The 27638-nt window shown below is 44.4% G+C and overlaps 1 protein-coding gene across 1 annotated transcript in view; it reads left to right on the top strand.

Moving 5' to 3' along the window:
- The first annotated feature begins 3533 nt into the window (after positions 1-3533).
- Positions 3534-27638, top strand: part of LOC149433090 (caspase-7-like) — a 38815-nt gene continuing 14710 nt past the window's right edge. Inside the window, exons 1-4 of the mRNA XM_089664668.1 lie at positions 3534-3645; positions 6132-6263; positions 15885-16060; positions 22093-22231. Of these exons, the coding sequence (XP_089520794.1) occupies positions 3534-3645; positions 6132-6263; positions 15885-16060; positions 22093-22231 (559 nt within the window). The remainder of the gene's footprint in view (positions 3646-6131; positions 6264-15884; positions 16061-22092; positions 22232-27638) is intronic.

The following is a 27638-nucleotide window of genomic DNA, read 5'->3' as shown; positions in this document are numbered from 1 at the left end:
CCCCCCCCTCCTCACTTAGTCTACCCCATCTCTCCCCCCCTCCTCACTTAGTCTACCCCATCTCTCTCCCACCCCCTCCTCAGTCTACCCCATCTCTCCCCCCCCTCCTCAGTCTACCCCATCTCTCCCCCCCCTCCCTCCTCAGTCAGTCTACCCCATCTCTCCCCCCCCTCCTCAGTCAGACTGCCCCATCTCTCTCCCCCCCCCTCCTCAGTCAGGCTGCCCCATCTCTCCCCCCCCCCCAGTTAGTCTGCCCCATCTCTCAATCCCCCCTCAGTCAGGCTGCCCCATCTCTCTCCCTCCCCCCCCCCCCATCAGTCAGGCTGCCCCATCTCTCCCCCCCCCCCCACCCAGTCAGTCTGTCCCATCTCCCTCTCCCCAATCTCCTTCTCCCTCTGTCTCCCCCTGTCTTCTTCATCCCTCACCCAGTATGTGTACCCATTTCCTCTCCCCGTCTCCCCCATCTTTCCATCTTTTCTCCCTCTCTCTCCCCTCCCCCATCGCATCTCCTCCTTTTTGTCTCCCCTATCTCTTCTCCCTCTCTGCCTCCTCCACCCCCCCCCCCATATCTCCTCCATCTCTCCTTGCCCATTATGCATACCCATCACCTCTACCTCTCTGTCTTCCCCATCTCCTCTCCCCCATCCCATCCCTCCTCTCCCTTTATGTCCCCCCCATCACCTCTCTCTCTCCCATCACCTCTCCTCCTCTGTCTCCCCATCTCTTTTTCCCTCTCTCCCTCCCCTTCTATGTCTTCCCCCTCTATGCCTCCTCCATCCAGCCAGATCTCCTCCATCTCTCCTCGCCAATTATGTGTACCCAGCACTTCTACCCCTCTGTCTCCCCCCATTTCCTCTCCCTCTCTGTCTCCCCTCCCCCCTCTATGCTCCCCATTCCCCCCATAACTCTCATTATGTCTTCTCCTCTTGTCTCCCCCATCTATTTTCCTCCATCCCCCATATCTCCTCCATCTCTCCTCGCCCTTGTACTCATCACCTCTACCCCTCTGTCTCCCCATCTATTCTCCCTACCCCCCCCCCCCATATTTATTCCATCTCTCCTCCCCCATCACCTCTCCTCATCTTTGTCTCCCCCATCTCTTCTCTCTCCCCTCCCCCTTCTATGTCTCTCTCATCTCCTCTCCCCCTCTATGCCTCCTCCATCCCCCCCATATCTCCTCCATTTCTTTTTGCCCATTATGTGTACCCATTACCTCTTCCCCTCTGCCTCCCCTATCTCTCCTCCCCCTCTGTCTCCCATATCACCTTTCCCTCCTGTCTTCCCCTCCACTATCCCCCCCTCTCTGTCTCCCCATCTCCTCTTTCCCTCTGTCTCCCCCATCTCTCCTCTCCCCTCTCTCTCTCCTGCTATGTCCCCTCCATCTCCTGTATACCCTTTGTCTCCCCCATCTATCTTCCCCTTTCTGTCCCCCCTCTAAGCCTCCCTCATCACCTCTTCCCATCTCTCCCCCATGTCCCCTGGGTGATCTATGTACATGTAGGTTTTTAACAATCTTTTTGCAGATTCCTCCCTTTTTGTTATTCTGAAGAAATAGCTGTTTGTTTCCCTGTGTCCATGTGCAGATTGAATGTGAGTGATATATAATGATCAATCAGCTGCTGCACCTGTAGGGCTCTAATGAAGAAAGTGGCAGGGTCTGCATCCCTTTAGACATGAGTTCTCTTTGAGAATATCTCACCCAAAAAATACATTTTTGTTTTTTTTGTATTTTTTTGTTTTGTTTTGTTTTTTTGCAGCAGGGGATGCTGAAAAACTGATTTGTAGATTAAAACTTAGACTTCAAGAAACGTCAATGAGCCAATCACACAAGTGAGAAATTATATTTCTGGGGGGCATTCTGTATATCATGTGTGTGCAGAACTCCCCCAGGTTGCCATATTGCATTTTACAGAAAATGACAACGCTTGCAGATTTAAAAGGCAAAGTTATTTTTAATAACTTTCATTTACAATATGACTTGTGTTGCCATTGTATACTCCATATTATTTTATTATGTTTTTATTTTTTTTCCTCATGAAAGTGTAGCTACCTTTTTTTTAATAATAATTATAAGCTGCAAGTATACAAAATGAAGTTATAAATAGATACAATTAAGCAATCAATTAGTTATTGGAAGACATCTGAGTAATGCAACATTGGATTCACCAAAAAGAATAGGGCAACAAAAAAAACACTAAAGACATCCTCAAACTAAAGAGAAAAACAATGTAAAAATACAAATACCCGATCACATACCTGCTCATTGTATGCTGTGAAACATTTGAACAAAGAAGATGCTTTATATATGATATTGGTCTGCGGTCCGTTTTCTTCTTGGCATGCACACGGTCACGAGCTGGACATGCACCCATAATGGATTTGGGCTGTAAAGAAGGACGGACCTGGAGTAGTGCTTCCTTTTTTGCTTTCTTTTTTTTTTTTTTTTTAGGGGGGGGGGCACTGGCTGGGGACAATGCAAAATGCCTGGGTGGTGTTCTATTCCTGCCTGTGAAGAGGTTGATCTGACTTTTTTTTTTTTTTTTTTTTTTTTAAAGGTGCACAGACCCTTCTGAAAGTCTGTATTTTGGGGGACCTCGGAGAAATCTGTGTGCTTGAACTGTAATTTTCTGTCTTCTTCCTTTTCTTCCTTCTTTTTTTTTTTTTTTGTAACTGTCACCTTTTCTGTAGCACATCCTATAACAAGAATGAATAGAAAAATTTCATAAAGTCCCCCCCAGAACACCGTAGCAGACCTTTTGAGTCTGGAATGTATTTTAAGAGGGTACCTCACACAAAAAAAGTGGTCTCCCCAAGGAAATCCATAAAAGACCCTTAATCATCCAAGCATGCAGCCTGGTTGACCAGGAAAGGGGGACGGGGAGGTGAATATGCACCCCTCTTTCTCCTGAACCATACAAGGCCCACATGGCCTCAGTGTGCACTGGCAAATAGAAATACCCCTACCAGTCCTTTTTTATTTAAATAAATAAAAATCCCGAAACAATGTTTGTCATTGTAAATCCACCATCATTAATGATGCCCACCTACCAAAAAAAAATGACTTGGCACATACATCTGATCCCAATGCCGCTCTCTGAACAGTCATCAGCTAGACAGAGGTGGAGATAGTGGTGGCATCATTGACCAACTATGGCCACGGTCATATATGGTCAATGATAATGTTAACTTGAGATCACAACTCCTATCAATTGAACTACGTTTTTGTGTGTGTGGCATATTGATCAAATGGGTTTTTGACTGTAGATCTACTAATCCTATTGGACAAGAATGGAAAATAAATTGATTGTTTATAGAAGTGTGTATGGGCACCATAAAAAGTGAGAGGAGTCTGATCTTTGTGAAAACTTCTCAAGCAATACAAATGCAGGAAATAGAGAATAACAATTTTTTTCCCAATATGTTTTTCTGCTCTGTTTTTATCTTTGTCTATCCACTATCCTTATCCATCTCATTTTTATCTAATGATTTTGCTTTGTCTTCCTTCTCCAGGCTAAAAAAAAAAAACACCAGAAATGCCAGTGAAACAGAACTTGGGTGTTAAAACCCCGGATCTTCAGTATTCAATGAATTACCCAAAGCTCGGCACATGTATCATTATAAACAACAAGAACTTCAATAAAAAAAGTAATGATGTGATTCTTATATTTTTCAAACATTCACCTTAGAACTCTGAATTCTTCTGATAATTATGTCTGTTATATAACAAAGGTGGAACCTCACACGCTCTCTCCTATACGCCTAGATGCATTTTTCCTGCCCATCAGAGAAGATTAAGCCCTGATGGACGGAGCAAAATGCATCAGGGGCTCAGGAGGAGCTTAAGGCTGAGGCTGTTCACATTTCCTTTCACCTGTTGCTGAGCTAGTGGTGTGCAGCGTCTTTCATCCCCTCATACTGCCCATGTGTGTACACTATATTGCCAAAATATTGGGCTAGCCCTCCAAATAATGTGATTCAGGTGTTCCAATCACCTCCATGGCCACAGGTGTATACAATCAAGCCCCTAGGCATGCAGACTGCTTCTATAAACATTGGGGAAAGAATGGGTCGCTCTCAGGAGCTCAGTGACTCCAAGCGTGGTCCCGTGATAGGTGGCCACCTGGGCAATAAGTCCATCCGTGACATTTCCTGGCTACTAAATATTCCACGCTCAACTGTTAGTGGGATTATAACAAAGTGGAAGCAACTGGGAAAAACAGCCACTCAGCCACCAAGTGGTAGGCCACGTCACATGACAGAGTGGGGTCAGCGCATGCTGAAGCGCACAGAAGTCGCCAACTGTCTGCAGAGTCAATAGCTAAAGACCTCCAAACTTGGTGTGGCCTTCAGATGAGCACAACAACAGTGCGTAGAGAGCTTCATGGAATGGGTTTCCATGGCCGAGCAGCTGCATCCAAGCCTTACATCACCAAGTGCAATGCAAAGCATTGGATGCCGTGGTGTAAAGCACGCCGCCACTGGACTCTAGAGCACTGCAGGTGTGTTCTCTGGAGTGACCAATCACACTTCTATCTGGCAATCCGATGGACATGTCTGGGTTTGGCAGTTGCAAGGAGAACAGTACTTGCCTGACTGCATTGTGCCAAGTGTAAAGTGTGGTGGAGGGGGATTATGGTGTGGGGTTGTTTTTTGGGGGTTGGGCTTAGTTCCAGTGAAGGGAACTCTTAAGGCATCAACATACCAAAACATTTTGGACAATTTCATGCTCCCAATTTTGTGGGAAGAGTTTGGTGATGGCCCTTTACTGTTCCAACATGACTGCCCCCCAGTGCACAAAGCAAGGTCCATAAAGACATGGAGGAGCGAGTTTGGGGTGGAGGAACTTGACTGGCCTGCACAGAGCCCTGACCTGAACCCCATAGAACACCTTTGGGATGAATTAGAGCGGAGACTGCGATCCAGGCCTCCTCCCCCGACATCAGTGCCTGACAAATGTGCTTCTGGAAGAATGGTCCAACCTTCCCATAGACACCCTCCTAAACCTTGTGGACGGCCTTCCCAGAAGAGTTGAAGCTGTTATAGCTGAAAGGGCGGGGCCAACTCAATATTGAGCCCTATGGATTAAGACACCATTAAAGTTCATTTGCATGTAAAGGCAGGTGTCCACCCAATTATTATTATATATATATATATTTTTTTTTTTTTCTTTTTTATATATAGAATTTTTGTGGTTAGTCAGAGGCTTGTTAGAAGTCTAGGATGAGTCAGCCTGGGAGTAAGGCAGAGTGGTTACCTCAGGTCAGGCTGTGATGTTCTACAGGTCAAGGCTTCTGGAAACTGGAACTTTCTGGAAGAGTGGAGGAGGCCCACATTTGCATGTTTAGGGGAACCTGGCAAATCCCCAGGTGGGAGGCCTGGCATGGTAACTGGGACAGCCTTTAAATGTGAGAGAGCCTGAACAGCAAGGGTTGTTGTTGGGTGAAAGATGGACTGAAGGAGGTGCTTGAGCGTGGACCCTGGGAGGGGGCCCCAGGGAGGGAAGCCTACCTACAGGCTGGAGCAGGCAGAAGGATCTCCACTGTATCACAGTCTCCTAGGGAGGGGAGCCTGTCAGCAGGGAAGGCGCCAGCCCAGTATAAGGCCTGGAAGCAGATGCAACCCACTAAGCTACAAAACAGGACTGTGTGAGTACTTTTACACGCCTTGGACCACAGACGGGAGAGAGCAGTCATGTGCAACACTCAACTATTGGAAACCTTTGCCCATGGATACCCTCAGGACAGCTGGGTGGATGTGCGTTTCATCTGGGGGTCTGAGGAGGTTCAAAGTGATCCTTACTAAAGACGGTTGCTAATTTTTGATACATATGTTGTACACTTTGCTAAGTTGTCCTCCAAAGTTTTTCAGGTCCTTGGGCATCCTATATACCCCATCCAAGTTGTTAACCTCTTCATAAACACAACAAAAACAAGCTCAAGGACTATTTTACTGGCCTTGTGTGGAAAATGTGTATTGCCTGGCTGTGCAGAGCTTAGTGGGACCCAGAAAAATCCAGCGGCCCTCAAGGGGGTAATGCTATATATATATATATATATAGTGTGTATATGTTATTTTATGCTATATATCTCTAACATATTACCTCCTGTGTCATCTGCTTTATTGCATTCCAGCAGGGTTGTCTGTTCGAAAAGGGACAGAAAAGGATGGTGAGGATCTATGCAAATGTTTCCAAAGTCTGGGATTTGAAGTGGAGCTTTATATTGATCTAAGCTGTATGCAGATGGAATGGTTGCTGCCAATTGGTGAGTACATACAGCGTGCCCATAATACAGACCGTGTTGGCTCTACTTTTAGCACAGGTGACCATACTAGGGCAGATTTTTGTGCAGAAAAAACTTCATCCATATAAACAAGTTGAACTGGTTATTTTCTAAAGTAGGAATTGGGGGCCACGTGGCAACACAATTTGTCACTCGCTATGTCCACCTGCAGTGAATGACAGCTCATTGTATAGGGGTCTGCCCCAGTACCATGGGATTGCTGTGACCATCACAGTGATCACATGTCAAATGTATACAATGGCCTTCATTCATAGTCATTCATTTTGTACTATTCTGTTCTCTGTGGTTGGTAAAATGGTAGATACAGGACCAATCAAAGCACACCTGTGCCATGTGATAGCTGTGGCCAATCACAGCTACCACAATTATACACACTGGAACATGAACGGATGACATTCATATAAATGATTACCTACAACAGTGATGCAGTGATGATTGTTATAGTGTAAAAAAATCCTGATCACCTCTCCAGAGTAGTACAATGTCTTTATGCTAACGCTGTACTGCCCTGGTCACCGTATGTAAAAAAAAAAAAAAAAAAGATGTAGCGAAAGACAAAGGCATGTTAAAAAAAAATAAAATAATATCCCTGATCATTACCCCATCAGTCATATGATGATGTTGTACTGCACTGTTAACATTATGTTAAACAAGAAGTCAAACAAATGGTTTCTAATGTCTTAGTAACAATTTTTTGAAAAATTAAAAATTGCCTCTTACTAAATACCTTGGACTGTCTACTTTCAGAAAAGGGGTTGTTTGTGGGGTATCCATACTCTCCTGGAATTTTGGAGTCTCAAGAAATGAGATCAGCTTTCAGTACATCAGGCTTGATTGATTATTTATATATATTTCTATCTATCTCATAGTTTGTAGACTCTGACTTTAAGAGAGACCACATAATACTCCGTACCACAGTATACACTGATTTGGGGTACTTTTACCAAAGATATGTATCAGTTTACATTTTGACTTAAATTTATTGAGAGATTATTTATTTGCAAAATTTCAGAACAGAAATAAAAGCTTAGGTTTTTTTCCCCAAAATGTACAGTATTTTTTCACTTAACTCAAAAAATAAACCCAGTAGTTATTTAATACCACCAAAAGAAAGCTCTATCTGTCTCAAATAAATAAAAATTTAATATGGGTACATTGTTACATGGCTGAGTAATTGTCATTCAAACTGTGACAGCGCTGAAATCTGAAAAATGAGCAGAGCAGGAACAAGGAGAATGTCCACTCGGGGAATAAAAGCTTGTGTCTGAGTTTTAATTAAGAGTTATTCCTTTTGGCTTTTACTTTAACATCTTGTCTGTGTATAATGCTTGGGGTAAAGTCTGGTATTAGTTCTTGGTCTGCTGGAAGGATTAGGAGGGCAGGAGGGACTGTTTGGCTGAGGCACCCAGGTGGGGCGCCAGGTGGGCCATTACAACCCCTTTACCCCTACCCTGTATGGAAGCTCACCCAAGTAATAAATGCTCTTTAGGATCATGCCCACTATGATGGATAAAGCCTGGACCTTGTATAGGGACCACAGCCATGGACAGGTAAGAGGGGGAGGGTCACCCTGTGTCTCTACCCATTACTATAAAAAGCGGAATTTGTGTTTGGAATGTATTCACTTTCACAGTGCACACTTTTCCAACTTGGAGCTGAAATTCAACCACTTATAGCTCAGTCTCCAATAATTGACCAGATGTTAATGCACACTGCAGTTTGCACACTTTACAGCCATTCCACCTGGAACCATTATAAGGTACTCAGAACCTTATTTCTGCCCTTTTGCACAAGGACTGTGTTACAGGATGGTTTTCACCCCGGCTACTGCAGACTCATGGTCACACTTACCCTATTTCTGCAGCCTTCTTTGTAACTACCCAACAAGGAATTACTCTCACCTGTACCAATGGTGGAAACAAGGTGAAAGGCAGCCATGGCAATCTCAGGCAAACTCATTCTGCCAAAGCTCTGCACAACACTCAATCTCATAGTGTCAGGTCTTCCCTTGCACCGGAGCATGACTTGATTTTAGCACTGGTCTCTCTCTCTCTGATCCTAGCTCCATCTCAGGCATGTTGCCTACACAACCAGAACAAAATGTTTTGCAACTTTGTCACAATTCCTCAGACAACTAGTGTCTTTCATACACCCATCATTGACCAGAGCTCAGAAACGCCAGCCTCCTTCTTCAGCCCCACTGTCTCTATTTGAGTTCGATCCCCATATGCCCAGCCTTAACAAAGTAGACACAGAATGGGGGGGGGGGGGACCTGGGAGGGGCGCTAGAGGAGACTGAAGAAGATATCGCTCCCCTAAGCTATTATGCACCTGATGTTTTGGTTTCACGCGGGATACTTTCCGATTATCGATGAGCTCTTTTCTGCTGTGAGCAAAAGCCTTGGCATTGCTGCACCTGATTCTCCTCCTCCATCTTGCCATGCCCCTTTTGGGTATAAAGAGACATGCAGAGTCTAAAAAGACATTTTCCATTCATTAAAGAATACGATGGGCAATTTATGATTCAGCCAAGCTTGAAAAAAATTTCACTGCTCCGAATCATTGCAGAGCTCTATCCACTAAGAAGTGGGCTGCCATCTCAATCTTAGATAAACATCTCACTGTTCCAAGTGAAAATGTTCCTTCATTCAAAGATTCACAATATAGGAAGTTTGAGATATTATTCTTAAAAGCTCTCTTCATATTTTCTGGCCCAGCTCTGCAACCCGCTATTGCTGCTATTTCTGTCTGTCAGACCACAGCCAGATGGACTTGGCCAATAAAGAAGCATCACAAACTTGTTTTCCAGGATCCTGCCTTAACTGAGCAACCGCAGCAATTATCTCCTGCCCTGCTGCTTTGTGCTGATACCCTGGAACCTGTCATGAAACAAATTTTATAGAATGGCTTTGATTTCCATTCACATGCACAGAATCTTGTGGCTAAAAGTCTGGTCAGTCTGGAGCATGGAGCGATGAGCTGCATCTCCCAAATGCTTCTGCTCTGCTCAAAAAGAAGCACACAGGTGCTGCAAATACCTAGCGCATTGTCCAAGGTTTATTAAAAATGTAAAAACATACTAACAAAATGAGGTGCATGTAAAAGCATATGAAATCACTAGGTTGGCCCAACGTATGGCAGAGTGTCCGACTGGTAGTAATGTTGGCCCACTGACGCATTTCAGGGATGTGTCCTCTTCCTCAGAGCTCTGATCTCCCAGTCAGAGGAGGGCTGCATCAGCAAAACTTTACTCCAAAGCTACCAACACACGTGATTCCCTAGTTTCTCCCTGGTATTGACCCCTTTGAGGCATTGGAGAGGTAGTTCTTTTAGTCCTGCTCTGCTTAAAGTACAAAAAAAGAATTAAAAATCCCAGGACTCTGCAATACCTGACTCAGCCCAAAAATGGGTAACAGGGCAGAAACTCTCAGCAGCCCAGTGGGGACAGTTAGCAGGTGAGATTGGCAGGTTTCTCACCCAATCCTCCTCCTGTAACAGAGGGCAGAATACAACCAAGATGGCTCCAGCTTTAGACACAGCCACAGTGTGAGCCTGCAGCTGCCTCTCAGGTGAGTACACAGAGCTGCTCCCCATCCCCTCAAGGGTCTGACAGGGTCATTTTAGATCCAGGAGCCCCTCAGAAACATCACAAGCCTACAGGGATAGCTGGGGCTTGGAAACTTATAATAAGGCCTCACCCACTAGGCATGATTTTGAGACAAATGTGCAGAGACTTGAACATTTTACACGCAAGAAATCCTTGAGCTAAAGAGGGCAGAATATTGGAAGATTTAGAGCCGTTCATAGAATGCATGCACTCCAAACTTAATTATTCTTAGTGATTCTTTTTACCAGGAAAATCTGGTCCGAATACAGCAGCTCAGCATACATGTATCAGCAGGATGATCTGGAGGATAGGAATTGTAATCACATCAGAATTAGAGGCTTGCCTGAATCAGAGGAGACTAAAGATCAGCTTCGGCAGCCACAGCTGTTTTTCTATTTCAGTAATGTTTATCAGTTTTATCAAAAAAATAAAAAGGAATTTGGTCTGCTTACATAGGGGATAGCAATGGTATTCATAACAGGAAAAGGCACACTTAAAGGCAAACATGGCAAAACAAGGGCGTTTGTAAGTCAAAGACTGACACAGCAGCAATAATGCAACACACATAAGGTTCAATGGCTAGAGAACTGGGAGGGACCTCTTCACAGCTGCAGGGAATCCCACAGGGCTATCATCACCCATGCCAAGTCACCGTCTGCATCTCGTGTAGATGCAGGAGGGTAAGGGTGTTCAATCCAAACATAAAATAAACTTGGCCTAGAGAATAAAACAGAGAAAAGGGCGCACACCTGATTAAGGTGTGAAAGAAAAGACCGAAAAAGAAAAGTGTTGGCCCAAGAGCCAGACGTCAGGAGGGAGGAGATGGACAAGGTCTCAGGGGTCTCAGGAATGACAGGACTGCCTATCAGAGTAAGCCCAAACTGGCTTGGGGAAGAGTGAGAAAGGCAGGCATATGTTATCCATGGTTCTCAGACTTTGAGGAACTTAGCTTGAGAGGCATTGTGGATACTAGCAACTGTGTAAAAATAGTGCAGCGCTATGATTAATACAAAATGAATCCAATAAAATTTTAAATCATACAAGCATGACAGTCTATGGAGTGTGAATAACATAGAATCGTCAATCCAGTGGTGGTGCTCCCAGTGGTATAGTAAGAATTGCGCACTCACCAGAAGCGTAATAAACTTACGCGGTGTATATAATATACAACAAAGGTCCCCTTCACAGGTCTGGGTCCGGGCTGCAACTTGACATGATTCCCCCTCCAGGAATATGGATATGAGCCCTCAAGGGATGTGAATAGATCCAGCAAGCCAGGGGTCCCTTTTTAAGGGATAGGTGGGTATGGATGCCTGTGTACAGGTGCTTCCCTCTCTGGATGGATGGACTGGAGACTGGATCGCGGCAAGGCTCTATAAATGATAAAGCTCCTCTGCTCACACTTCCAGCAATGTCTCCTCTATAATTTCTCCCACCAGGAGAGGAGACATTGCTAGAAGTGTGAGCATGATGACACTTTCAGATTATTTTTTTCTTTCCCATTTCTCTCTTTGCTTTTGCTCCCTTTTTTTCCCCTTCCCTTTCCTCCTCACCAACCCCCACCCCTTCTTCTTTCTTCTTTCCTACATAATAGGTACTTTTCATCATGATTTCGAAGGACGACCCCTGCTGGCAAAGTCCAAGGGAATCTCTGCAGTGTTTCATTGCACACACACCTGAGGTGATGGACTCTGGTATAGACCTAAATGGACATTTTATCTTTCTTTAATTTCAAAACCATAAATTTTATCTTTTCTGTGGCCAATGTGTATTCACCAGGAGCAGCTACATTTCTTATCATCCATCATCTCCAGTTTGGAATTCTTCAATTCCGGTAATCTCTTTTTGGGGGGTGATGTCAACATCCCATTGATTCCTCAACTGAACTCTTCCATGGGTAATTAATTTCTATTCTCCACTCTATTAACCAAAAATTAGAGCTACCCTTTGCAAATTGCATTTGACAGATGTGACAGACCCAACCGGCACAGGGGCTTTTGGAAGGGACTGCAGGCTAGACTCTTGTCTACTGACCATGAACGCTAGACAAGACCTCCTTTTGCATCTTAGAATCAAAGGGTCTCTAGGGTCAACATGAAAAGCATGTATATTTCTACAGATCATAAATACAGTCCGTGGTTAGCCTGCATTATATCCATATTCAATTTCTCACATTATCTTCAAATGTAAAATTTTATATAAGAACTCTGAGATATCTGGGGAGCTCCATAGTTTTTATTCAAAACTGTATAATCTTTGCATACATCTGCTACTTCTCCACTGTCTCCGAAGTCTGTGTTCTGTTTCATGAAAAAGCTCTATCTATGATCTCTCCCTTGTCATTGGAGGACCTAGATCACGTCAAACACAAGGCCTGCGGGCCAAATCTGGCCCTCCAGGCCTTATGTGGCCCTCGCACCTCTCCTTCAGCTGAGGCACCCCCTTCGTCTTCACCTTCACCTTGTTTTAGCAGTCGGCAGCAGGAATGGCAGAACTCCTACAAATCCTGTGCCTGTGTAGCCGCAACACCCCCTTGTTTCCACCTCCCCTGGTCTCTGCATTCAGCAGACTCCGGCCCTCCTCTGGTCCTCCTTCAAACTCTGAACTTTGTGCTTTCCAGCTTCACTCCCAGCTTCTACCTGGCAGCAACACAAGGTAATGGAGAGTGCACTGTGACGTAAGGGAGGGTGGGGGACTCTTGACTTCTCATGGTGGGTGTGGGGGCTCTTGACATCTGATATATAATGGAGGGGGTGCTCTGGACATGAGTCTTACAGATTCAACTGGCCCTTTGAGGGCAACCATAATGCTGATGCGGCCCCCCAATGAAATTTGAGTTTGACACTTCTGACTTAGACCTTCCTATTCGGGGGAACACATTTTTGCAAGCCATTCAAGGCCTAAAAATGGAAAATGTCCTGGTGCAGATGGCTTTACACCTCCATTTTTATAAGACATTTGCCAAGCTTTTGATGCTAATTATGTGTCAGACTTTTAATTCAAGCCGGCAGGAAGCCAAAGACAATAAGTCTAAAACTCTACTCTAGTACGGTGCTCACCCCTTCGGAAATTGCTTATTAAATAGAGGTTTGAAGTTTGCCTCTCTCAGGAGACTTGACGAGTTTGAGATTTATATAGATTCCCATAGGTTTGTTTGGAAATTGAATGTTAAGAGGCATTTTTTTTTAAATAAACCTATTAGTAGAGTGAGTCAGAGCAATGTTGCAGTGGAAGTCATCCATACTACTTTAAGGAATGCTTTACTTTTCAATCTACCCAATGCTTTGCCATCTAATTTAATGGATTTTGAAGATTTAGTGTTTGAAACATTTGGAAGACTTCAAAGTGAAAAGGAGATCTGATTACTGGGTGCAAGGAAGTATGAAATCCTTGTGTGTACAGGAGTTGGTGATCCACCCAGTGAATGCAGGCGGTGGAATTGTAGTGTTGAATAAAACTTAGTGTTACTAAATCCAGGACCCTGCATTCCCTATACAGTGGGGATCAAAAGTTTGGGCACCCCAGCTAAAAATTTGTATTAATGTGCATAAAGAAGCCAAGGAAAGATGGAAAAATCTCCAAAAGGCATCAAATTATAGATTAGCCATTCTTATAATATGTCAACAAAAGTTAGATTTTATTTCCATCATTTACACTTTCAAAATAACAGAAAACAAAAAAATGGCGTCTGCAAAAGTTTGGGCACCCTGCAGAATTTATAGCATGCACTGCCCCCTTTGCAAAGCTGAGACCTGCCAGTGTCATGGATTGTTCTCAATCATCGTCTGGGAAGACCAGGTGATGTCAATCTCAAAGGTTTTAAATGCCCAGACTCATCTGACCTTGCCCCAACAATCAGCACCATGGATTCTTCTAAGCAGTTGTCTAGAAAACTGAAACTGAAAATAGTTGACGCTCACAAAGCTGAAGAAGGCTATAAGAAGATAGCAAAGCGTTTTCAGATGTCAATATCCTCTGTTCGGAATGTAATTAAGAAATGGCAGTCATCAGGAACAGTGGAAGTTAAAGCAAGATCTGGAAGACCAAGAAAAATATCAGACAGAACAGCTCGCAGGATTGTGAGAAAAACAATTCAAAACCCACGTTTGACTGCACGATCCCTCCAGAAAGATCTGGCAGACACTGGAGTTGTGGTACATTATTCCACTATAAAGAGATACTTGTACAAATATGGTCTTCATGGAAGAGTCATCAGAAGAAAACCTCTTCTACGTCCTCACCACAAAAATCATTGTTTGAACTTTGCAAATGAACATATAGACAAGCCTGATGCATTCTGGAAACAAGTTCTGTGGACCGATGAGGTTAAAATTTAACTGTTTGGCCGGAATGAGCAAAGGTACGTTTGGAGAAGAAGGGGCACAGAATTTAATGAAAAGAACCTCTGTCCAACTGTTAAGCATGGAGTTGGATCAATCATACTTTGGGGTTGTGTTGCAGCCAATGGCACAGGGAACATCTCACGAGTAGAAGGAAAAATGGATTCAATAAAATTTCAGTAAATTTTGGATGGTAACTTGATACCATCTGTGAAAAAGCTGAAGTTAAAGAGAGGATGGCTTCTACAAATGGATAATGATCCTAAACACACCTCAAAATCCACGCGGGATTACATCAAGAGGCGTAAACTGAAGGTTTTGCCGTGGCCTTCACAATCTCCTGACCTCAACATAATTGAAAATCTATGGATAGACCTTAAAAGAGCAGTGCGTGACAGACAGCCCAGAAATCTCAAAGAACTGGAAGACTTTTGTAAGGAAGAATGGGCAAAGATACCTCAAACAAGAATTGAAAGACTCTTGGCTGGCTACAAAAAGCGTTTACAAGCTGTGATGCTTGCCAAAGGGGGCAGTACAAGATAGTAACTCTGCAGGGTGCCCAAACTTTTGCAGACGCCATTTTTTTGTTTTCTGTTATTTTGAAAGTGTAAATGATGGAAATAAAATCTAACTTTTGTTGACATATTATAAGAATGTCTAATCTGTAATTTGATGCCTTTTGGAGATTTTTCCATCTTTCCTTGGCTTCTTTATGCACATTAATACAAATTTTTAGCTGGGGTGCCCAAACTTTCGATCCCCACTGTATATCCGCTCTCCCTGGACCCCGCCTTCACTATATATCCGCTCTCCCCGGACCCCGCCTTCACTATATATCCGCTCTCCCTGGACCCCGCCTTCACTATATATCCGCTCTCCCTGGACCCCGCCTTCACTATATATCCGCTCTCCCCGGACCCCGCCTTCACTATATATCCGCTCTCCCCGGACCCCGCCTTCACTATATATCCGCTCTCCCCGGACCCCGGATTTACACAATGCAGAGGATTAACCCCTTAGGTTCCACAGTGAGTATAACAAGCATGCTTTACTGCATCTACAGACTGATTTGTACTGTTGGGGGTTTAGTAACAGTTTAATATAAGGAGGAAATAGATGTTATTTCTACCTGAGTGTATGTGTACATTATTACATGTCAATTACAGCGATTGCTATGCACGGTTGCATGACCTGCTGTATAAGTGATACATTTACTGTATCTCTTAATAAAATATTTGAACGAGAAAAAAATCAATTCATCAACTTTGAGAAATAATAGAAGTTGTACAACAAGAAGGGAAAGGACTGCTTAGTTTTCTGTGATTGTGAGCAGCCAAATGTAAATTATTTAGTAATTTTTTATGTGTAGAATAAATTTAAAATCTATTTAATAAAATTTATAATTTCTATATGTAAAATTGTTTTTAAAATAAAAAATCTCTACACTAACCCAAAATTCATCAAACGTGTAAAGGCAAACATTCAAAGGTACCATGAAAAATTACTTCCAGGTAAATGTTACAGTAACTCAACGAGTGTGCTTTTAGGAATATGTTGTAGTTTCTCCTACATACATTGTGGCGGAGGTCCAGCAATGATATCAGAAATAATGGATGTTGTCTTGCCTCCTGTTAGTGGCGAAATACGACCACAGTGACAGTGCTTGCTTTGCCTGCATTCTCCTGAGTCACGGTGATGAGGATCAGATCTACGGCACAGATGGGCCCATAGCTATAAAAACTCTGACAACACTTTTCCGAGGAGATAAATGTAAAAGTCTGCTTGGGAAACCAAAACTCTTCTTTATCCAGGTAAGATGCACGCTGAGCTGATCTACAGTGTGTTTCTGTATATATGTGTGTGTGTGTGTGTAATATATATATATATATATATATATATATATATATATATATATATATATATATATATTGTACTGATATCTAAAGTGATAAAAAGTATGCAGCCCTTCAACATACATCACACACTGCAACACAGACAGGAAAAGGACTCTGTCTTGTGGCAGAGAAGATGTTCACATATTGTTCTATGCTCTGCTCCTGTAAATCAGTGTTGGCCTCCCTTCCATCCACTAGGAGTGTACTAGGGTCGGATCTGGCCTGTCTGATGTGGGGGTGCAATAAAATAATGTCGGAGGGGGGGGGGCATAGGATGCAAGGTCAGCAGGGTAATGTACAGGGATCAGCAGTGCAGAGGATAGGTTCAGAAGTTTGTAGGGCAGGATGCAGAGGCTATTCATTTTTACGGCAGTGTAAGGAGGACATTAGTTTGTAGGGAAGTGAACATGGGGCATAAGGACAGTGTGCAGGTTGTCAGCAGGGCAGTGGAAAGGTCATCAGCAAGGCAGTGTACAGGGGGCAGTGTGCAGTGGGTCGGCGGGGCAGTGTGCAGTGGGTCGGCAGGGCAGTGAACAGGGAGTCAGTAGGGCATAGAATGAGAGGTCAGCAGGGGAGTGTACAAGAGTCTATAGCAGGGGTCTCCAAACTATGGCCCTCCAGGTGTTGAAGTACTACAAGTCCCATCATGCCTCTGCCTCTGGGAGTCTTGCCTGTGGCTGTCAGAACCTTTCAAGGCCTCATGGGACTTGCAGTTCCTCAACAGCTGGAGGGCCATAGTTTGGAGACCCCTGTTCTATAAAGCAGTGTACAGTGGGTCAGCAGGGTAGAGGATGAGAGGTCAATAGGGGATTGTACAAGAGTCAATAGGGCAGAGTACAGGGGGTCAGCAGGGCAGAGGAAAAGGGTCTGCAGGGCAGTCTACAGGGATCAGCGGGGCAGAGGATAGGGGCAAGTACAGCAGAGGACAAGGGTATGCAGGGCAAAGTACAGACAACAGCAGAGCAGTGTGCAGGGAACTGTGGGGCAGAGAACCGGGATCAGCAGGGCAGGAGAAATGGGGTCAGCATGGCAGTATACAGGGACCAGCGGAGAGGTGTACAGGGAACAGCAAGGCAGGAGAAAGGGGATCAGAAGGGCAGTGTACAGGGGTCAGCAGGGCAGTATACAGAGAGAAGAGGACAGGGCGACTGCTTGCAATGCTCCTCTTCCCATCCCCACACTGCACACAGCCTTGATCTGCACAGTGTGTAGCTGGCTACTGCAGCTGCACTGCCATTCCAATCTGGGCATTTCAGAGGTCAGAAATGCAATAGCAGACAGCTAAACAATGTGCAGATTTAGTTTTTTTTCTGTAAGAGAATCTGATCTCAGCTATGTGTGGGGAGGAGGAGATCTTTTATGTGCCCTATGTGCAGACAGTTCCAGAACAAACCTTCCCTGGTGACCAGAGCCCCCCTTACATCTCTATGGAGGGGGTGATGTTGCAATGTGTACACTGTGACCTGTTTAGTGTGATCCCTGTCCCCATCCCCCTCCTCTGTGTGCAGCAGAGGTATCACTGGGTCATACTGACAGCACACTACCTGCGCCCTACTGTCCCTGGCTCAGAATCCTCCGCTCACTTCTCTCCGTACCCTACCCTCACTCAGTCACCATCAGTATCCCAGTCCAGACTCCTCTCTGTTCTCAGTTGGGCAGTAGGTCCCCTCTGAGGCTTTGACTGTCTCTGGGTCCCAACTCCATTCTCAGCAGATGGAACAGAACCTGACATATGAAGGCAGCACTACAAGGCAGAGCAGCTGGAAGAGGAAATTACAGTACATCCTCCTCCTGTGAATGCTGGGGCCTCCATGCACCTTATTGGTTGCTAGGATGCAAGGCGGACCTAGCAACCAATAGTTTTGTCAGGTGGGCAGTGGGTGGGACTTGAGGAAGAGTAAACGCCAACCCGTCATACAGACTACAGGGGAAAGCCAGCCTTTGCATTTTTTGCGAACTTTTTATGATCCATTTACGGACTTTAACAGACGACCATCCCAAAATGGCATCGGCTGTGATGTCACACACCGGCACATTCTGCATACGCGAACGATGCCGTACATGTCACCGCACATGCATGCAAAATGATCAGACATGTCTAATGGTCATGTCATCCAAATACGGCACTTGCCATCATATCACCTTCCAGTACATCGTGCGTGCACAAACGATGCCGCAAACAGGACATCAACGTGCACAGCAGGCGACAGGCAGTTAGAAGTGGGAGAATGCAAAGAATCGGGGATTGATTATACAGCTCTGAAAGTGAAAAAAAAAATACAAAAAAAAATGGGTTCTCACTACCAAATCTCATAAAAGCCAATCCCTTGTCATCAAAGGGAGAATGAAGGTGGCCGTCTCCAGGTCGAAAAAGGAGTCTATATCACCCCCTATAGCAGTGATGGCGAACCTATGGCACGTGTGCCAGAGCTGGCACGCAGAGCCATCTCAGTGGGCACACCAGGAGGAAGAGAGGAAGAGGAAGAGAACGCGCTCTCCTGCGCACCTCCGGGGGCGCGCACCGGGCGATCTCCGTGATCGCTGTGTCCTGCGGACACAGCTGATCACGTGACATGGTAAAAGGCCAATCACAGCGGCCTTTTACCACGTGATCAGCGGTGTCCAATGACACGCTGATCACCGGGAAATGCAAATGCCGGTTCTCGGCTGCACTTTCCTCACGCTGTCAGATCGTGAGGAAAGTACTGCCGAAAACCGGCAGTTGTCAGAACAGGGATCGGCACCGATCATCAGGGTCACTGATCATCAGTGCCCTGATGATCGGTGCCCACCTGTGCCACACACAAGTTCCGCCCACCTGTGCCCAGCAATGCGCCCACCTGTGCCCAGCAATGCGCCCACCTGTGCCCATCAGTGCGCCCACCTGTGCCCATCAGTGCGCCCACCTGTGCCCAGCAATGCACCCACCAGTGCCCACCTGTGCCGCCCACCTGTGCCCACCAGTGCGCCCACCTGTGCCCAGCAATGCACCCACCAGTGCCCACCTGTGCCACCCACCAGTGCCCATCAGTGCAGCCCAGCAGTGCTGCCAGTCAGTGCCACCAGTCAGTGCCCAGCAGTGATGTCAGTCAGTGCCACCTATCAGTGCTGTCTATCAGTACCCATTATCAGTGTCGCCTATCAGTGCCACCTATCTGTGACACCTCATTAGTGCTGCCCATCAGTGCCACCCATCAATGATGCCCAGCAGTGCCGCCGGTCAGTGCCGTCTGTCAGTGCCTCCAGTTGGTGCTGTCAGTGCCGCTTATCAGTGCCCATCATTTCCTGCATATCAGTGCATCATCAGAGCCTCCTCATCAATGCTCACCAGTGCCGCCTCATCAGTGCTACCTATCTGTGCCGCCTCATCAATGCCCATCAGTGCTGCCTATCAGTGCAGCCTCACCAACGCACATCAAAGAAGAAATATTACCTGTTTGCAAAATTTTAGAATAGAAGCAAAGGAAACCTTTTATTTTTTTTAATGTTTTGCTCTTTTTTCATTTATAGTGCAAAAAATAAAACACCCAGTGGTGATTAAATACCACCAAAAAAAGCTCTATTTGTGTGAAAAAATGATAAAAATTGCATATGGTTACAGTGTTGCATGACCGCACAATTGTCTTTGTTAAGTGCAACAGCACTGAAAGCTGAAAATTGTCCTGGGCAGGAAGGGGGTAGAAGTGCACGGTAGGCAAGTGATTAATTCCAGTGTTGGCACTTTGAAATAAAAAAGTTGGTTTTGTGTTGCAGTTTGGGCACTCGGGCTCAAAAAGGTTCGCCATCACTGCCCTATAGGATAGAAGTACAAAAACAGACCTATTTAAAAATACATGCCAAATGCAACAACAAATGTAAAATTAGAACAAAATAACAAAGGATACATTTTGAGTATCATAGTCACAATTTTACAAATATTTATACATCAACCTCAGTCAAAAAGTAATCACAATAAATAGTAAACATTACTTGTTTATGTTGGGCAAATGTTATCCCAAACCTGTATACAAGCTGATAGTTTTTGGGAGGACAGTGAAAAATATGAACAGAGGGGAAGTGCTTGAATAAATGTATTTTTAGATTTCAAAGCCTCCCCAGACAAAGCTCTCCAGGAATGGCGCAAAATTGATGGCATTGTGCAATCGCATGATACCTTGCTGCCTACAAGCTGTAATTCCTGTACTGACTCCGCCTCCTGCAACTCCTCCTCTGTAGTCCAGAAAGCGTGCTCTATGAAATGTGTGACACAGCAGTGCCTACTCACAGGGTGTAGTGACTACGTGTCACATTCTAGGCAGTATATACACTATATTGCCAAAAGTATTGGTCTGCCTGCCTTTCCACACACATGACCTTTAATGGCCCCCCAGTCTTGGTCTGTAGGATTCAATATTGAGTTGGCCCCGCCCTTTGCAGCTATAACAGCTTCAACTCTTCTGGGAAGGCCGTCCACAAGGTTTAGGAGGGTTTCTATGGGAAGGTTGGACCATTCTTCCAGAAGCACATTTGCCAGGTCAGGCACTGATGTCGGGGGAGGAGGCCTGGCTCGCAGTCTCCGCTCTAATTCATCCCAAAGGTGTTCTATGGGGTTGAGGTCAGGACTCTGTGCAGGACAGTCAAGTTCCTCCACCCCAAACTGGCTCCTCCATGTCTTTATGGACCTTGCTTTGTGCACTGGTGGGCAGTCATGTTGGAACAGGAAGGGGCCATCCCCAAACTCTTCCCACAAAGTTTGGAGCATGAAATTGTCCAAAATGTCTTGGTATGCTGATACCTTAAGATTTCCCTTCACTGGAACTAGGGGGCCAAGCCCAACCCCTGAAAAACAACCCCACACCATAATCCCCCCTCCACCAAACTGTACACTTGGCACAATGCAGTCAGGTAAGTACCGTTCTCCTGGCAACCGCCAAACCCAGACACGTCCATCAGACTGCCAGATAGAGAAGCGTGATTGGTCACTCCAGAGAACACATCTCCACTGCTCTAGAGTCCAGTGGCGGCGTGCTTTGCACCATGGCATCCAACGCTTTGCATCAGACTTAGTGATGTAAAGCTTGGATGCAGCTGCTCGGCCATGGAAACCCATTCCATGAAGCTCTCTACGCACTGTTGTTGTGCTAATCTGAAGGTCACACCAAGTTTGGAGGTCTTTAGCTATTGACTCTGCAGACAGTCAGCAACTTCTGCACACTGTGCGCTTCAGCATGTGTTGACCCAGTTCTGTCATGTGACGTGGCCTACCACTTGGTGGCTGAGTGGCTGTTGTTCCCAGTTGCTTCCACTTTGTTATAATCCCACTAACAGTTGAGCGTGGAATATTTAGTAGCCAGGAAATGTCACGGATGGACTTATTGCCCAGGTGGCCACCTATCACGGGACCACGCTTGGAGTCACTGAGCTCCTGAGAGCGACCCATTCTTTCACCAATGTTTGTAGAAGCAGTCTGCATGCCTAGGGGCTTGATTGTATACACCTGTGTCCATGGAGGTGATTGGAACATCTGAATCCAATGATTTGGAGAGCTGGCCAATACTTTTGGCAATATATGGTATATCGTATGAAAGAGTTAAAACCCCTGTCATGGTGGTGTGTGGGTTTTTTTTGTTGTTTTTTTTTTTTGCTATCTGGTTCCCATTGGGGAAATTTTTTTTTGCTTTCTGTCCCAGAAACACAAGTGGATAGGACAGTTGGCACTAAAGCAGATGTCTCCGTCAGATTTCCCCTCTTCCCTCTCCATCCAAAAGCAATTTAGCCTTTAGATATACTTTATTTCTCTATGCCTTTTTTACTTTTGAAGAAACTTTCCCAGAGACATCGGATGCTGTGCCAGAGTAGGAGAGAAATGGGAAAAATAAATATTTTTTAGACTTGGTGTTGCTTTTGTTTACATTCCACATTGTATCTCAGCAAAATAAAATGTCATTAATTTAATGCCTATATTGCAGGCTTGTCGGGGCCCACAGCAAGATGAGGGGGTTCAGGCAGATTCTGAACAAGATAACAGCAAACTGAACTCGGGCATCCTTCCCAGAAACAGGATTCCAGTGGAGGCGGACTTCCTTTTTGTCTACTCCACCGTACCAGGTAGACTCATCTCATATGAAAAATTACTTCGAGGAATTTCAGGTTTAATTAGATTTTTTTTGGGGAGGCCAATCTGGTCCAAATTAACTATTTCCATTATATGAGGTGGTATCAGAGTTTTGAGACTAGTTTTGTAACACGCCAACAGATGGGAGCACAAGGCTGCACGCACAGTCAAGAGGGCACCAACCTTCATAAATCAGTGTGTCAGAAGACATTGTCCTGTGTACATTGGGAGCTGTGCAACTGGTGCTATTCTGACAATGTGTGTTACCACGTCTGCTATTTCATCATGGAAAGCAAATAAGAACAAAGAGCAGATGTTAAATTATGCGTGCTCTCTGTACACCCAAGTTTCGTAATGATTCTCGACGTGAAGCATGGGTCATTTGTGGCATGGCGACAGAGTTCTTGGCAGACCTCATCCCGGTGTTCCTTCTGCTCCTGGGTCAGTAGTCTGGGGATGAACTTGGCAGTAACATGGCACATGTTCAAATGACACATGAGGATTGCTTGAACTGTTCTGTATGACACACCGACAATGGCAGCAATATTGTGGATTGTTCTCTGATGCACAAGCTGCCAAATGGTTCAAACATTTTTGGGGGTTGAGCTTGTTGAAGGTCTGCCTGTTCTCTCGTCGTCTTCCAGTGATGTTCTCCCGCTCTTGAAGTGCGTGTGCCAATCAAAACACCTCAAACGACTCATTGCAGCATTGCCGTAAATTTACCCAATTATGTCAAACTTTTCAATAAAAGAGAACACAGCGCTAAGGGCAACAAATTACACTGTTCAACAAATTTTTATTTTTTGCCAGTTTTGGAAACAAAAGGATCCATTTCTTAATGAATTTCACATTCTGAGTTCAAATATAACAATGAAATTTGTCAATTGGCTCTAGTTTTTCTGTAAACGGAAAGTTTTCTACTATAGGCGTAATGACTACATAATGCACAATAATTATATAGATAGATGTCTTTCCACAAATATAAAGCAAGTGATATTGACTACATAACAAAGCCTAAATGGCATAATATATTGCATAGGATTACCAAGAAAAATTATAGCCATAAGCTAAGTTGAATCATTTTAATACTTAGGATTCTCACTAGTTTTGTCTTCAGTTTGTGTCGGTTTTGCTTCTCTTGGCTTTTCTCTTGTATTCGAGGAAAGAGCTATCTCTTACAACTGCACGTGACTACACGCTTCAGGTTCTTCCTCACTTGACTCAACCACGAAGGATTCTGGTGCTTTAGGAATTGGTAGCCCCTCTCCATGAGGAACTGGACGTATTGCCGATGGAATATTTGGATAGTGCACAGATAACTTTTTCTTCTTATTTAGCCCTTTTACAATTGGAGGCACCATACAAAAGTAACAATTACTAACATGATCTGTTGGCTCTCTCCAAATCATTGGCACAGCGAAAGGCATAAATGGCATTTTCCATTCAACCATTGCTCCAGTGCTGTCCCACAAGAATTGCAGCATATATGTGGTGCCCAGCTCTTGTCCTGGTCTCCTATCTTGCAGCCAAAATACAAGTTGTAGGCTTTCTTAATCATTCCTGTTATCCTCCTTTTTTGTGAGATAAAAGTTATTTCACCGCAGATATAGCAGAAATTATCTGCTTTATTCACACAAGTTCGAGGCATTACTGAGTAGCCTATATAAGCATAAAACGAAATGTAAAGACGAACTCCAATCAGCTACAGATACTGCAGCTTTTATGCAGTGAAGTGATGCAATTAAAGGCTAATATTGCATCATCTCAGTATACATGACATTTTCTATTGGTCACCAGTATCAATTGCGCAATATGCAGCTGAAGTTGCATCATAATTTTGAATGGCTTACGTCATTAGATGGGTAAATATATCATGGAAACTAGAGCCAATCAACATTTTTTAGGGTCATTTTCGTTTTCAGCACCCCAAAATTATGTAAGATTAGCTAATTTTATGCCCAAAACTTTTTACCTGTTGAACAGTGTTACCTGAAACATACATAAATACATATGAATAATAAACAACATATGAAGTAAAAATGGTGACTATGGTGTGTCAATAAAGTGCCAAAGTCTCTAAAGAGAGAGTGGTGATCAATCGTGCGTCTTCTGGTGATCAAATATTCAAATTACACACTCACCAGATGCATAATTCAAATATCCATGTAGAAGATAATAATCCTTTCAGGGTCTATTGATTAGGCCTTGAAGGTTTACTGGTGCCTTTGGCGTACAGCAGCTTTCCATCTAGCGCTCACTTTTATCTTTTACCCATTTATGTCAAACTTTTGCCCAGTTTCACACAGAATTTCACATTTTGCTCTTTGTTCTAACTTGCTGCCCATCATGAAATAGCAGACGTAGGAACACTCGTGGTCAGAAAAGATGATGTGTTTGGTAAATGGATGCCAAATATGTTAAAGCTCAAAATTGCTTGTACCCACAAAATTGCTGCTAAAAACATTTCTTTTACCCCAGATTATCCAAATTTCCCTAGAATTACTGCTCTCCCATTGGCATGCATGGCAATATCAAATGTGTGTAGTGCGATTTGTAGTTTTCATACACGTGCGTACCCAGCACATGCAATTGCATATATGTTGGTTGTTGATGATGGTGTTTTTGATTGTGTTTTTAAAGCAGAAGTAATCTAAAGCTCTTTTGGCTGTACTTCTCCTGAGGATCACAGAAAACAGACGGTTTTGTTTGCACACAATTGCAAATACACGCCTAAGCCACAGTCCTGCATCAAGGGTCCTCTGTATACTGTGGACCTAACTCAAATTTCCAAAGCCTCAGTAGTAAGAGCACATGCATATCACCAGTGAGACAAGGAGGCAACCACTGGATCACAGCTGTTGCTGGGAAATCCTTTGTTTGTGATACGCTGTATAATTGCAGCAATGGACGTTCTGCATTCCTGTGACCCATTTTCAGCTGACAGTGGGCTGACATCAGAGCCGGTTCAGGCTGGGGAAAGATCATGACCATATGGTCGGCATCGACACGGGAACCTGGTGTGATAGGAGAACTCCCACTCGGCCGTCATTGTACTATAGGCCAGAAGGGAAGTGGTTAAAGATGGGTATAGACCAAGTTTTTCCAAACTTTCTTAACAAAGGGCCAGTTTACTCTCCTTCAGACCTCAAGACACTGTACTGTGGCCAGTGGGAAAGTAGAAAATGCCCCGGCGTCAGTGGGATTAAAACAGTGTCTCACGCTTGGTTGTTTGAAGGAGTAAAAAAAATGCATAGCACCATCAGTAGGAGGAAAATGTTCCCATCACTGGTGTCCATGGGAGAAATGGTGCCTCTTAATTGGCATTAGTGGGAGGAATAGTGCACCATCATTGGTGTCAGTGGGAAGACTAGTACCCCATCATTGGTGTCAGTGGGAAGACTAGTACCCCATCATTGGTGTCAGTGGGAAGACTAGTGCCCCATCATTGGTATCAGTGGGAGGACTAGTGCCCCATCATTGGTATCAGTGGGAGGACTAGTGCCCCATCATTGGTATCAGTGGGAGGACTAGTGCCCCATCATTGGTGTCAGTGGGAGGACTAGTGCCCCATCATTGGTGTCAGTGGGAGGACTAGTGCCCCATCATTGGTGTCAGTGGGAGGACTAGTGCCCCATCATTGGTGTCAGTGGGAGGACTAGTGCCCCATCATTGGTGTCAGTGGGAGGACTAGTGCCCCATCATTGGTGTCAGTGGGAGGACTAGTGCCCCATCATTGGTGTCAGTGGGAGGACTAGTGCCCCATCATTGGTGTCAGTGGGAGGACTAGTGCCCCATCATTGGTGTCAGTGGGAGGACTAGTGCCCCATCATTGGTGTCAGTGGGAGGACTAGTGCCCCATCATTGGTGTCAGTGGGAGGACTAGTGCCCCATCATTGGTGTCAGTGGGAGGACTAGTGCCCCATCATTGGTGTCAGTGGGAGGATTAGTGCCCCATCATTGGTGTCAGTGGGAAGAATAGTGCTCTATCATTGGTGTCAGTGGAAGGAATAGTACCCCATTGTTGGTGTTAGTGGGTGGAATACTTACTCATCATTCATATCTGTGGAAGATATTATGCCCAACTGTTGGTGTCAGTGGAAGAAGTAGTGCCTCATCATTGGTGTCAGTGGGAGGATCAATGCCTTATATCAATGGGAGAAACAATTCCCCAAGGGCCAGATAAAGGAAAACAAAGGGTCACAGTTTGGAGGTCTATTCCATTCTTGTAAGACATAAGAATGAGATCCTATTGGCTAAGACTAGTGATTGCCAATGATGGGCATTTTGAGCAAAATTTTAGTGTTGATAAAATAAATATATGATCATATCAAACATTACTCAACTGGTCTGCATTTTGCCAGCAATTGAAGTTCTAGAAAGTCAGCTTGTTGTGCAATAGATCAAAGAGCAGATTGTTGGCTAATTCAATATGTATCATTCCATAATAACATGAAACTTCAGAAATGAAAGTGAAGGCAGAGGCGAAAGAAGAAAAAATACAACAAAACAGAAGTAGGAGGAGGGGTCAAAGATCCCTTTTTGTCTGTAATTCTATTTTTCAGACACTCAACAAAGTATTGCATCTAGGGTTGCCATGGTAGGTTGAATTGAACTTGAGAGTTCTGTGAGATACTTGATAATGTGTCACTGACCATGATCCAGCTGGGCTTGTGTTCAGTGAAGGACTAGTTGGATGGAGACTAGAGTTTGGAAAAAACTCCACAAACAATACCAATCCTAGCTGCTAGGTAGACATATGCTATACTCCTGCCTATAACTCTTGGCCTGTCATAGAAATCAGATCGTAATAATGCCTCCTATAATGTTAATCGGGGAAAACTCTATGAACCAAACTTGTACTTTTGGACATATCCACCAGATGAGCATCATAGATCCTTCCTCTGAACAATTCCTGAAATATTGATAAGAACAAACTTTGCAACCCTAGTGAGGACTAAATATCAACTTAACAGCTCCTTGTAGATGGCCTCTACCAAAGATGTTCGTAGATGTTTTAGAGATCATAGCAGCCTTGCTCCGCCATACTTGAATATCACATTGTTTAAGATCAGCTTCCCATTGGGTCATATAAAGTAATTTCGTAGAACTGAACTGTAATAAGTTTTAGATTCCAGAAATGTAAACTTTAAATTTTTACATAGGAGTTCAAGGTGGGTATAGCCAAGATCGGATTTGTGGTGTGGGATAATATGTCAAAGGAGTGTGACCCCTCAAGCATAGCTCCCAACTGTCCCTGATTTCAAGGGACTGTCCCTGATTTGGAACAAAGTCCCTCTGTCCCTCTTTCCTCATTTTTCCCTCCATTTTGGTCTGATCTATATAGTTGTATATAAAATGCACTTTTTATCTTTCAAAAAGTGTTTCCCAGTGCTAAACCTT

The sequence above is a fragment of the Staurois parvus genome, unplaced genomic scaffold (assembly GCF_062004578.1).
Source record: "Staurois parvus isolate SC_StPar_1 unplaced genomic scaffold, SC_StPar_1.0 ptg001980l, whole genome shotgun sequence".
Lineage (NCBI taxonomy): Eukaryota > Metazoa > Chordata > Amphibia > Anura > Ranidae > Staurois > Staurois parvus.
Note: the sequence above shows the minus strand (reverse complement) of the source record. Positions and strands in the feature narration are given on the sequence as shown.